Consider the following 11,655-nt stretch of genomic DNA (forward strand, 5'->3'; position numbering starts at 1 on the left):
GATCCTCCCCAATGTGCCGAATATCGTGACCGTACGTCGAGCGGTTAAGATTTGTGCCCAACTGTTGACGGACGCTCGGACGGACGGACGGACGGACGGACGGACGATCATGCGATTCTACAAGCTGCATCTGACTATGTCAGATGAGCTAATAACAAGACAATAACGAGCAAAGAAGGCGTGCCGGTATAGACTGACAGGGGCTTGAGGGCAAACCACCGAACCTTGAATGGAATCTAATTTGACGGCAGGATATAGCCAGGCAGGAGAAGCAAAATATCACATGCTATTCCTCACCATCACACTGATTGTACTATGCCGTGTATCTAATATAATTCTGATGTGAATGGTATATTTCGTAGCTATCACAGATAATTAATAAGTCCACGGACCTATATAAAGCATTAATGTGATATCAAGAACTTGCATGCCTGAACTTGTATGTACATATAGTCTACATACACTGGTGCAGAGTCAGCCTGTTCAAACACTGATGTGTCTGTGAAGGAGTTACACATGACAATGGAAGCAACACGGGGCGATCTGAAGGTGTATTCAGCAAACTTCTGTGCCAGGAATCCACCGAGTGATGCGCCGAAGATGTGCACCTAACACCCATCAACAGAAACATCATTAATAGTTAAGATATTAAAACTCTAAAATGACTTTTGAAGTGAAAGGTTGTGCAAAAGTTATGATATTCTGACAGCAGGCCCCTGTCTACTAAGCAGAGCACATGTAGGTCATTGTGTCAACGATAACATGTATTACAGGTGAATATGCACCTGTGTAGTAAGGGTAACATGTATCACAGGTAAATATGCGCAACGACTAGAACAATTGAATATGTGAAACTAAATTTATTGCAACTCACAGCTGCCTTGCATATTTACTTAGCAGAATGTGTGACAAGTACATATGTGCAGTCTCACAAAGAGCAGAACACAGTCACAGGTCTCAATGAAATACAGAACTTTACAGGTGATTCTCTTATTGACATAGATCTAGTTGTATGCAGGTGTGACATCACGTCTGTTTCAATAATCATATATATATATATATATATAAAAAAAATAAGCTGAACCTCAAAAGTACATCACAAATTGAAATTGAACTTGTAATAACAAACAAAATTGTACTGATGCGAGAATCGGTAAAATTAAAACTCTATTTACTAAACAAATCTTTCCATACAAAAAAGCAATAAAAGAATAAGTGATGGTGTAGACTCTTTGTAATGTTCTAATGGCTGATACTGACCTTGTCTATTTTTAAATAGTCAAGCAACTTTCGTAAACCTTCATTCCATTCATTCAGATTCCAGTAAACAGGATACTCAGCCTAAAAATACAATAGGAAAAGATGTTATAAATTTCTTTCTCAGTTTTTATCATCATTCTAATTTGTTATCGTAGGCAAACTGACCTAGTACATATATGCGTTTACAAACCCTAACCATTCTAAGACTTGTGAATGAACACTTACCTTACATTTACAAATACAATAGTAAAATTTTCTCTGTGAAGAAGGGTGAGGATACAAGCAGGACACCCAGATGTAAAGATGTCACAACTATAAAATCACTTACAGCAATAACTCGGTAGCCGAGAGCAGTCAGGGCAACAATCTGCTTGTAGAATATGTCTGCAGTGCCACTGGCAGGGGGTAGACAGAGAAGTGGACAGGCTACAGAACGAGGCCCAGAGTCAAACAGCTTCCATTCCTTGGTGTCATCGTCGTCAACGACCAGCTGTAAAAGATACAGGCATCACGTGCTATCCCATGTTAATTACCATCCAAACCTAGATGAGCGCGTAGGAGTATTGAATTCTGCATATAGGCCTTTTGCTGCCATAATCAATAATTATTAGACACGTATTATAGCTTTAATCACCTTCTTTTGTGGTACTGTACTTCTGAAGCTTTGATATTCCCGGGACCTGCTAATGTCAGCCATTCTGAAAGAGCAAAACACATTGAAGGAAAAGTGACTACTTAAAGGCATACTAGGCCCATTGATTATGCAATTTTGTCGAATGCTAGAGTAACTGGCACCTTGTGTAGTTAATAAGTACATAACCTTACATCCAAACGCATATTAGTTTGTTCCAATATCACTGCTGGTTACTAAGAAATGTCTAATTGAAATCCGCAGTCCAAGAAATCAGTTGTTTACAGTTTCAAACCACTGCCGGCGAAGCAGGTGTGATACAGATTTATAGTGCACCGGATATTTTCGCACGCATGCTCGGCCGTACGCAATGCTATCATCAGTGATTTCGTAAACACAGACGCTCGTGATAAGGAACTTTTTGTCAGGGCTGTCCATGTGTGTCCGTGATTAGTACGTGTGTTTTACTCCATTTCCATGTTTAGTCCATGGCCGTGGTTACACTGCTGACACCTCCATTTCATCTGGCGTCCAAAACATACGGGCCGCACAAATGTTTACATCATCGCTTGACTCCTGGATGAAAGTTACGGCACGTAAATGAATATCAACGACCGATTTCAAGTCTTGCTTGTAATGTAACCAGCAGTTGTATTGGACAAACTAATAGGTTATGTACTTATTAACTACACGAGGTGCCAGTTACTCTAGCATTCGTCAACATTGCATAATCAATGGGCCTAGTATGCCTTTAATATTATTAGGTAACAATGGTTAGTGATAATTAAGAAAAACAATAGCTCAACTTATACAGTCTAACAAACCACTGTGGGCTGATGGAATTATGCCAGCCCTAAATTAATGGCGTGGTTATGTTTCAGCATGCGTGTAGTGTAACAGTATGCAGCAGTGAACTGATAATGGCCAGGTGGTCCATTGAGGCCCAAATATGTGGCACAGAGGTGAACCTAGTGGGTTTTGTGAGTGTGTCTGGGTGAGCGAGAAGCAGCAGCAAAGCTGGGCTGCACGCTTGGTTTTCCATTTTATTTGCATTGGCATTTTTCAAAGATAACATATCAGGTTGCTAACCTTTGTCTGTCTACGTGGGTCTCCCGTCCTATATTTGTGTGCACTTGTCTGTAAAAATTTTACTATATGTACAAAATGACACATGTTCGCGAGGTTTCATTGCATCTATACCAACAATCTTTCACACCAACCACCTGCATAATGATACTGTAAGCGATAGAACCAACTTTACATATCAGTAGTAACCAGGGTTCGAATTATGGCTGAAAATCTAGTGGACAGCAGGACCACCAACTTCAGAAAGTCAGGTGTGCAAGACACAAAAGTTGGTGGTCCGCCTATTTACTAGCAGTGAGTAACAAAATGATATATAAAAATAACCATTGGCATTAACAGCATACATGTAACATAGAGTTGGTCAAATAATATATTTCAAGCTCTAGGAATGTCGGGGGAGCTTCTGGGAAACGTTTTACTTTCGTTTTTTCTCCTCCCCAGTCCTGGGTACCCCCATGCATAGATCAATGCTGCCGCACATCCGCAAAGTTACAAGTGCCTAGAATCTTGAAGAATATACAGTTTACATTGCTTCTAGATATCTAACTGAATTAAAATAGTCCACTTTCTACGTAAAAATAAGTGACGAATTCAATTAACAGCTTTGATTACATGCGTGTCAGGTGTCGTGCCCTCACTCCCCATGATAACGGGCCCCCTGCGACATATTATGAACTTATATATGAACATATATGAACTTATTGTTATGCGGTCATAATAACACTGGGCTACGCTACATGCTGCAATCAATTTCTTAGACTGTCACGAGGTTTTGTTCGTGTGGCGAATCATGATTGGAGGATGTTTTGTATACCCCGTCTACGTTCAGGAACGGAGCGTATTAGAATGCGCTCCCATTTACAAGTATGTCTAAACTGCCGTTGCGATAACCGTAGTATTTCAGCGTAATATGAGGGGAAAAAGTGCGGGTCAGGAGGACCGGCAGTTTCGTAGAGGTGGCGGCCGAAGCAAAAACTTGGTGGCCTCGGGCCTCCGGGTCGGCACTAATTTCGAACGCTGGTAGTAACAGATATTTTGTTACCCCTTATAGTCTATGCATATGGAGGTAACAGAGAGGGAAAAAGTAACAGTGGAGAAGCCATGTCGGTAGCCCTGTTGGTGGTGAGAATGACATGTAAGTCAAAGTGACTTATTACAGATAAATTTAATTATACGCTCGAATGCCTTAGAAGTGAGAGCAAAGATATAGAATAGAATAGCGGTTTACAGGAATAGGCCCAAGGGACTGTATCCGGTCTAATTAATACCTCCAGCCTCAATTTTATTCATAGTACCTCGCGATGTTAAGTCATTCTAAACATCATTGCGAGCGGTCGTGGTTTGTAGGTATTATGAGTATACGTTGGAAGGTAAATTCCCATTGTATACATTACATCACAGTGCTCGAAATAAGAACAAAAATGTGGTTGTCCTGCGGACAACCCAGGCATCAAATCGGGTTGTCCGCAACAATTTCTGGTTGTCCCAAAAAAATATCCCCAAATCTCCTATTTTCAATTACATAATAATATGGTCAGAAAACACCAAAAAACAGTGGTGTAGCCAGGATTTTTTAACAAGGGGGCCAAAAACAACAAACTGCGCAAAATAGTGGATGACTTAATATTTTAATGGCTCCTCCGCCTCCCTCTCCACAGCCTACGGCTCCTCTACCTTCTCTGCAATCTTTGTTTTGGGTGCCATGCGAACAGGCACCATTTTTGTTCATTGTTCTCTGCTCCCAAGATATGTAATTGTTCAGTGGCGGATCTAGGATTCCAAAGAGGGGGTGAAAAACAAGCGGGGGGTATGGAGGTTCTCCCCCAGAAAATTTTGAAAATGTAGATCGCGGGAGATAGTATTTGCGGCACTTTTGAGTACATGTACAGCCTTCATTCTGACTACGACAATTCTCTTCTTTTTTTTACTTTCGGATCAACAATCCCCACTGTTTGTTTTGCATGGGCAAAGCCATCGGAAAATTCAAAATAATAATGGAATAAAAATACCAAAATGTAGGGGTGAACTTGCTGGTAAAACCTGACATATACGAGTGTGGGAAAAACCGGCGGGTATGCGTCGCGTTTCCACACCATAGATTAATGGCGCGCGCCACCAGGCTATAAGTGCTCTTGGGAGAACCCCTGAGAAAAACATAAATAAAGTGCTTTTCGTCACATTTTTCTTGGTTGTCCACCGGACAATGTCTCAGACTGGTTAGGTTGTCCGGCGCAAATTCTGGTTGTTCGGACAGACCGGACAACGCTTATTCGAGCACTGCATCATGTGATGCCCACTTGATTAGCTGACAGACTTTGTCATTATGCTCGGTGCTGCGGTTAGTTGTTATTTATTAATATTAGTATATTATTAATATTAGCTGTGATAGTTGTTTTATGTTTATCATTATGCGGTTGATAGGTCACGAGATATTGGGCGGTAGTAATAGGGAACAGCCACCAGATAAATACAAAGGCAGATGTTCCCGGGAATACGTTTGGGTACATTAATATTGTAAAATGATACTGGCTAGTTTATTATGCAGTACCATGGCATGTAAGGGGGTAGATACAATAATGTAACCCAAACCCAGGATAGGGTTACAACCAGGGCTCGAATTAAGCGACGAGAAGGGCAAGGCAATTTTTTTAGGGCATGTGAGAAATCGCCTTGAATTTTCTCTAAAATGGAAGGGCACAGAGGCAATTTTAAAAGGCACCAAGGCAACTCTCAAAATTTGAGAAGGGCACAAAGGCACTTTTGTAAAATAAAGGAAAACTTATAACAAATTAGTACATCAACAAAACAATATGCCCCCATGTAAGCTTACACCGTAACACCGACCCCTGTACCCCCCTCTGCTAATGGAGTACAGTAACAAAAAATTTTACAAACGAAACTAGGGCAGTAGATTAAAGGGCACCGACGGCAATTACACAAAAGGGCAAGGCAGGTGACTGCCGTCGGTCGGGTTGGATTTTCAGGGGCAGTACGGCGATTGATAGGGGCACCGACGGCAATTGCCGTCGGTGCCGTCGGTTAATTCGAGCCCTGGTTACAACGCGTCGCTATGGTTTTCTGTGGAGGAAATTCAGATCGAGAACCCCTGAGTGAATCACTCCGGGCGGTTTGCTGGTGCGTTTTCAGAGACTAGAACTTCCAAACTGGGTTTATTCTCTACACGAACCTTTCTCCGCTATCTTGGAACTTACTATGTATCACAATACTCTGTATTAAACTAATATACCCTGTTACAAAAATTCGAAGTGACGAGCGGTGGATATTTTGAGCGCCATTTCTGTTCACCTGTGACGTACGCATTTCCAATGCGCATAGCGATCGGCAAACGCAGCGCCCTCCGATTGGTCGGTGAATCCGCTCTTCAAACCGAAATACGTCACAGGTCAACAGAAATGCGCTCAGTATATTCGCCGCTCGTCACTTCAAATTTTTGTAACAGGTTATATTAGTTTAATACAGAGTATTGTGATACATAGTAAATTCCAAGATAGCGGAGAAAGGTTCGTGTTGAGAATAAACCCAGTTTGGAAGTTCTAGTCTCTGAAAACGCACCAGCAAACCGCCCTGAGTGATTCACTCAGGGGTTCCCTGAATTTCCTCCACAGAAAACCACAGCGACGCGTTGTAACCCTATCCTGGGTTTGGGTTACATTATTGTATCTAGTGTAGTAAGGCCGATGAAAGTTGATGTCATGGTTCTCGTCAGCGCCCGCATCAAATTTTACTCCCGCACCAAAAAAGTTCAACACTCATCGCTGACGAAATTCCCGCATCAAAAAGTCCCCATATGAAATTCCCGCCTCAAAAAATGAACAATCTACAGTCAGCACTACATGTATGGAAGACAAACAGTAAAAATTTGAGTAAAAACTGTCAACAAAGAAGTTACGACATTTTTCAATCTTATTTTGCATATGTACAAGACCTGATACCCTCACTTAAGTTCTATTGGTTTGTATATGAAAGATGAATGTTGATCTAAATCCCTCATCAAAATCTCAACAATGCCTGACGAGAACCATGAAATCAACTTTCATCGGCCTAAGGCCCAAGGGGGCAGATGGGTGGTGACAGTGGTGGTTGTTTTCTGGGTGGTAATTAATGGTCAGATTTTCACATAGATTAGCCGGGTCGATTTAGATTGTGTCACAGTTACATATGCTAAACCAAGCACACTAGATTCTAGACCAAGACGCGATGTATACTAAGATGATAAAACCTACAACGTTTAAACAACAAATAAACTGTAAACAATCAAAGTTCCTAACCCACCTGGTGGCTTGTTGATGTTGTGGAGCTCGCAGCGCCCTCGCCATACAGGTACTCTTGCGGGCACTAGATGGCAGTGTAAAAGCAGCATAGACAAGATTTTCCTCTTGGCTCCATAGAACTAGAGATAGCTATTACCGAAATAAACAGGCAGGCGTCAGTCTAGAATCGACAAAGACCACGTAATTGGCCAAATACGGCATATACGGTGGAATTATTCGTTAATATGTACACGATATGTTTATTTCACGCGCGGTAAATATGTTTCAATTCAGAATTTTATTGGGAAGGTGAATTTATATTAAAAGCAATCATCACTGATTATCATCTCCCGAAACAGTTGAGCATCGACCCGACCGAAAATGGCGGACAGCGATGGAGATGAGTCTAATTCTCCTCCACATACGCCTGAAAATGGATCTGAGTTGTACGGTCCGAGAGTTGTTGTCATCACCAAGTCTGAAACAGGGTTTGGTTTCAATGTCAGAGGCCAGGTCAGCGAGGGAGGTCAGCTGAGAAGCATAAATGGAGAACTCTACGCACCTTTACAGCACGTTAGTGCTGTGTTGGAGGGCGGTGCTGCACAGAAAGCGGGAATCAGAAAAGGAGACCGAATTCTCGAAGTGTAATTCTTCTCGCTATATTTTTAACGTGTGGCTTTATTTAAATAAATTGGTTAAAATGTTTGTGCGTGTCATTTTGCCGTGTCATGGTTCGACGTGTGGTTGTCAATGATTACAATACAGATTAGTACTCGCATCTGTTTACGTTATATATTAATATTAATTATTATAATTATAATTCACAATAGCCTAGTATGGCTGAGAGGGTCTATGTCCCCCAGGTTACTGCCGGAACGTACCCTGGTACTATCTAATATGCCGGACCGTACCTCGCCTACTCCACTAACGAGTTTAGGGAGTCGCCTACGCCTACTCCCTAACCCTAACCCTAACCCTAACCATATCAGATAGTTACCAGGGTACGTTCCGGTATGTTGGATCGTACCCAGGGTACGTTCCGGCAGTACCCTGGGGGACATAGACCCCTATGAGCCCTAGGATGTGTTAATATTAATAAGTAAGTGCAGTGGGTTACCTGGCAACACGTAGCTTCAGTACTAGTGCAGGGGCAACAAGGTAAACGATAGGTGTTGCTGTGTATATGGTACATGGAAATTAGGCAAGTAAATCATGTACCTCATAAGTTATAGGCTTATTGGCCAAAAATAATAATATGGGCAAATGACAACTGCAGGGACAGCTTCTATTTGCCTGTTCTGCTGGATGTGGATTCGAGGCGCTGTGATGCCTGTGGGAGGGGAGGTTTAGGAGCCAATATCTCAGCCTAGGAGTATCGTATTGACAAGCGGTTGGTCTTGTTTTAGATAGCAAAGAATTCTGCTTAATGCAGTACCATAAAATTATTCTAGACTCGCAGGCAAAGTAGAATAATCATGTCGTGAAATAGCACTATTTAACCCGTTTTTCCGTTGTACACTCTAGGTATTATTAGCTCTTGATGAAGTGTAAAATAAGTGGCACAAATAGTGGCTGAATTGTGTGTGCTCCCTACAGAACAGAATAGCTGTTGGAATGACCACATAAAATGTCAATTTGGTATATGTGTCATACTTTGTACAATTGCTGACATGAGTGAATGGTGTTATTTTTTATTATGATCCACATTCAGACAATTAACACATAATTCTTAATTAACTTGACAGGTGTATGACTTTATGTATGTGAGAGTGTTTGGATGCATGAGTGTAAGAAGTCATGAAAATGTGATGAAAAGATGTACCATGTGTATTATGTACTTGTATCATTATTCGTGGGTAGACGCATTAAAAACATTTCCATATATTGCCATAAATCAACATTTTCAGGAATAATACTACTGCTCTCAGCATTATTTTCAGTTAAATTTAAGTGTCAAGATAAACCCTACTTTACTTCATGAATATGAAAATAATGCTAAAAGCTGCCTAAAGAATTTCTGCGTTTCTCTTTTTAGAAATGATGCTAATGTGGAGGGTGCCACACACAAGCAGGTTGTGGATCTTATCAAGTCCGGTGGCGATACATTACACCTTACAGTGATATCTGTTACTCGGTAAGTAAGTTGTTTGTCATGTGTTATCTGTCAAAAGACCCTAACTACAGATTGCATCTCTCTCACGTACATCCCCTGACGCTACCTGCCTGTGACACATCACATATTACAGTCATAGTCTCATCCTTGTCCCTATGTTCTTCCCTAGATCGTTATGTTATTGTCCATCCTCACGCCATGTTCTTCCCTAGATCGTTATGTTATTGTCCATCCTCACGCCATGTTCTTCCCTAGATCGTTATGTTATTGTCCATCCTCACGCCATGTTCTTCCCTAGATCGTTATGTTATTCACTTATTGTCCATCCTCAAAGTGTGTCTTAAAGCTTGCGTGACTCGAATAGCATTAGCGAATACTACTTGTAACTAACAGTAGCATTGAACTCGCACATTCTTCATGTAGCTCTCGTTATTTCTCTCAGAGAGAAAGCTACCGGCGGGGAGTCCACACAACTTGTACATTACAGAACTACAGTTAACTGCTACGTCTACTTGTATTGCCTTGCGCAAATGGCTTCTTCTCCCTCAACAAGGAGACTCAGGTCACTGATGAGATAAGCTGCAAACTTCTTCTTCTGGCAGGTAATTGCTGCTAGTAGTGTTTCCATGACAGTCGTCAGTGGTGATGCAGAGTTGTGTTCATGGTAATGGTGAGGTATTTCGATGAAATACACAGTGTTTAACAGCAAACTCATGATAGCTAACGATCAAGGTAACGGATTGAGATAGTGACTGCGTGACCACGCATGTATATTAGGATTAATTATTACGATTTAGGATACTGGTGAGGGTAGTGGGTTGACGAGGATGACGATAGTGACGGCGGTTGGTGATGGTGATGGTAGGGTGGACAAGTGATGCGCATGGTGACGGCGTTGGTGATTGGTGATGGTAGTGGTGACAAGGATGACGATGGTGCGGCGTTGGTGATGGTGATGGTAGTGGTGACAAGGATTGACGATGGTGATGGTAGTGCGTGGACCAAGGATGACGCATTGGTGACGGCGTTGGTGATGGTGATGATGACGATGCTATGTTCTTTGTGCAGGCTGTGGATGATAAATAGAGGCCAAGTGAAACCTGCTGACAAAGCTGTACCAGCTGAAACCTTTACAGGACTCGTCGAGAAAACTTTGAGGTAATGGAAAATTTAGTTAATCAGCCAACTCATTATACCTGCTGTAGCAGTCTTAGCTGTGTAACTCAGTAGACCTGCTGTAGCAGTCTTAGCTGTGTAACTCAGTATTACGTGCGTTGTAGCAGTTCGTTAGCTGTGTAACTCAGTATACGTGCTGTAGCAGTCTTAGCTGTGTAACTCAGTAGACTGCTGTAGCAGTCTTAGCTGTGTAACTCAGTATACCGTGCTGTAGCAGTTTTAGCTGTGTAACTCAGTATACCTGCCTGTAGCAGCTGTTAGCTGATGTTAACTCAGTATATCGTGCTGTAGCAGTCTTAGCTGTGTAACTCAGTATACCGTGCTTGTAGCAGTTTAGCTGTTGTAACTCAGTATAGCCTGCTGTAGCCATCTTAGGCTGTGTAACTCAGCTAATGACCTGCTGCGTAGCAGTCTTAGCTGTGTAACTCATCATACCTTCTGCTAAGTCAGTCTTTAGCTTGTGTAACTTCATGTATACCTGCTGTAAAGGCAGTCTTAGCTGTGTAACTCATTATAACTGCTGTAGCAGTCTTAAGCTGTGTAAGCTCATTTACCTGCTGTATGCAGTCTTCCCGCTTGTACTCATGTAATACTGCTGTACAGTCTGTAGCTTGTGTAACTCAGTATACTGCGTGTAGCAGTCTTCATAGCTGTGTAACTCATATTACCTGCTGTACAGTCTAGCTGTTGTACACTCCATAATACCTGCTGGTAGCAGTCTTAGCTGTGTTAACTCATTAGACGTGCTGTAGCAGTCTATAGCTGGTGTTAACTATCGTAGACCTGCTGTACGCTAGGTGTCAATTCAGCATGTGTTAACTCAGTAGTAACTGTGCTGTAGCAGTCTTAGCTGTTTCTGTAACTCACGTATACCTGCTTGTAAAAGCAGTCTTAGCTGTGTAACTCAGTAGACGCTGCGTGCAGTCTAGCTGATGTAAACTCAGTATACCTGCTGTAGCAGTCTTAGCTGTGTAACTCAGTAAACTCGGCTGTAGCAGTCTTAGCTGTTGAAACTCAGTATACCTGTCTGTAAGCAGTTTAGCTGTGTAACTCAGTATACGTGCCTGTAAGCAGTCTTAAGCTGTGTAACTCATGTATAGCCTGGCTGTAGCAAGTTT

General features: G+C 41.9%; 2 protein-coding genes and 1 long non-coding RNA gene across 3 annotated transcripts in view; 2 read left to right on the top strand and 1 right to left on the bottom strand.

Annotated features, from left to right (window-relative positions):
• LOC106816851 (maspardin-like) overlaps positions 1-7,329 on the bottom strand; it is a gene marked incomplete in the record, with an annotated part of 11,450 nt that extends 4,121 nt beyond the window's left edge. The window contains 6 exon segments of the mRNA XM_014821491.1: positions 469-608; positions 1,261-1,341; positions 1,589-1,750; positions 1,895-1,958; positions 2,981-3,028; positions 7,271-7,329. Of these exon segments, the coding sequence (XP_014676977.1) occupies positions 469-608; positions 1,261-1,341; positions 1,589-1,750; positions 1,895-1,958; positions 2,981-3,028; positions 7,271-7,314 (539 nt within the window).
• Positions 7,330-7,500: 171 nt separating this feature from the next.
• The window catches only part of LOC106816849 (sorting nexin-27-like), a 13,859-nt gene continuing 9,704 nt past the window's right edge, over positions 7,501-11,655 (top strand). Inside the window, exons 1-2 of the mRNA XM_014821488.1 lie at positions 7,501-7,892; positions 9,284-9,382. Of these exons, the coding sequence (XP_014676974.1) occupies positions 7,630-7,892; positions 9,284-9,382 (362 nt within the window). The 5' untranslated portion in view covers positions 7,501-7,629. The remainder of the gene's footprint in view (positions 7,893-9,283; positions 9,383-11,655) is intronic.
• LOC106816852 overlaps positions 9,891-11,655 on the top strand; it is an 8,020-nt gene continuing 6,255 nt past the window's right edge. The window contains exons 1-2 of the long non-coding RNA XR_001394946.1: positions 9,891-9,963; positions 10,430-10,519. This is a non-coding gene — a long non-coding RNA (uncharacterized LOC106816852). The remainder of the gene's footprint in view (positions 9,964-10,429; positions 10,520-11,655) is intronic.

The sequence above is a fragment of the Priapulus caudatus genome, unplaced genomic scaffold (genome assembly GCF_000485595.1).
Source record: "Priapulus caudatus unplaced genomic scaffold, Priapulus_caudatus-5.0.1 Scaffold1506, whole genome shotgun sequence".
NCBI lineage: Eukaryota > Metazoa > Priapulida > Priapulimorpha > Priapulimorphida > Priapulidae > Priapulus > Priapulus caudatus.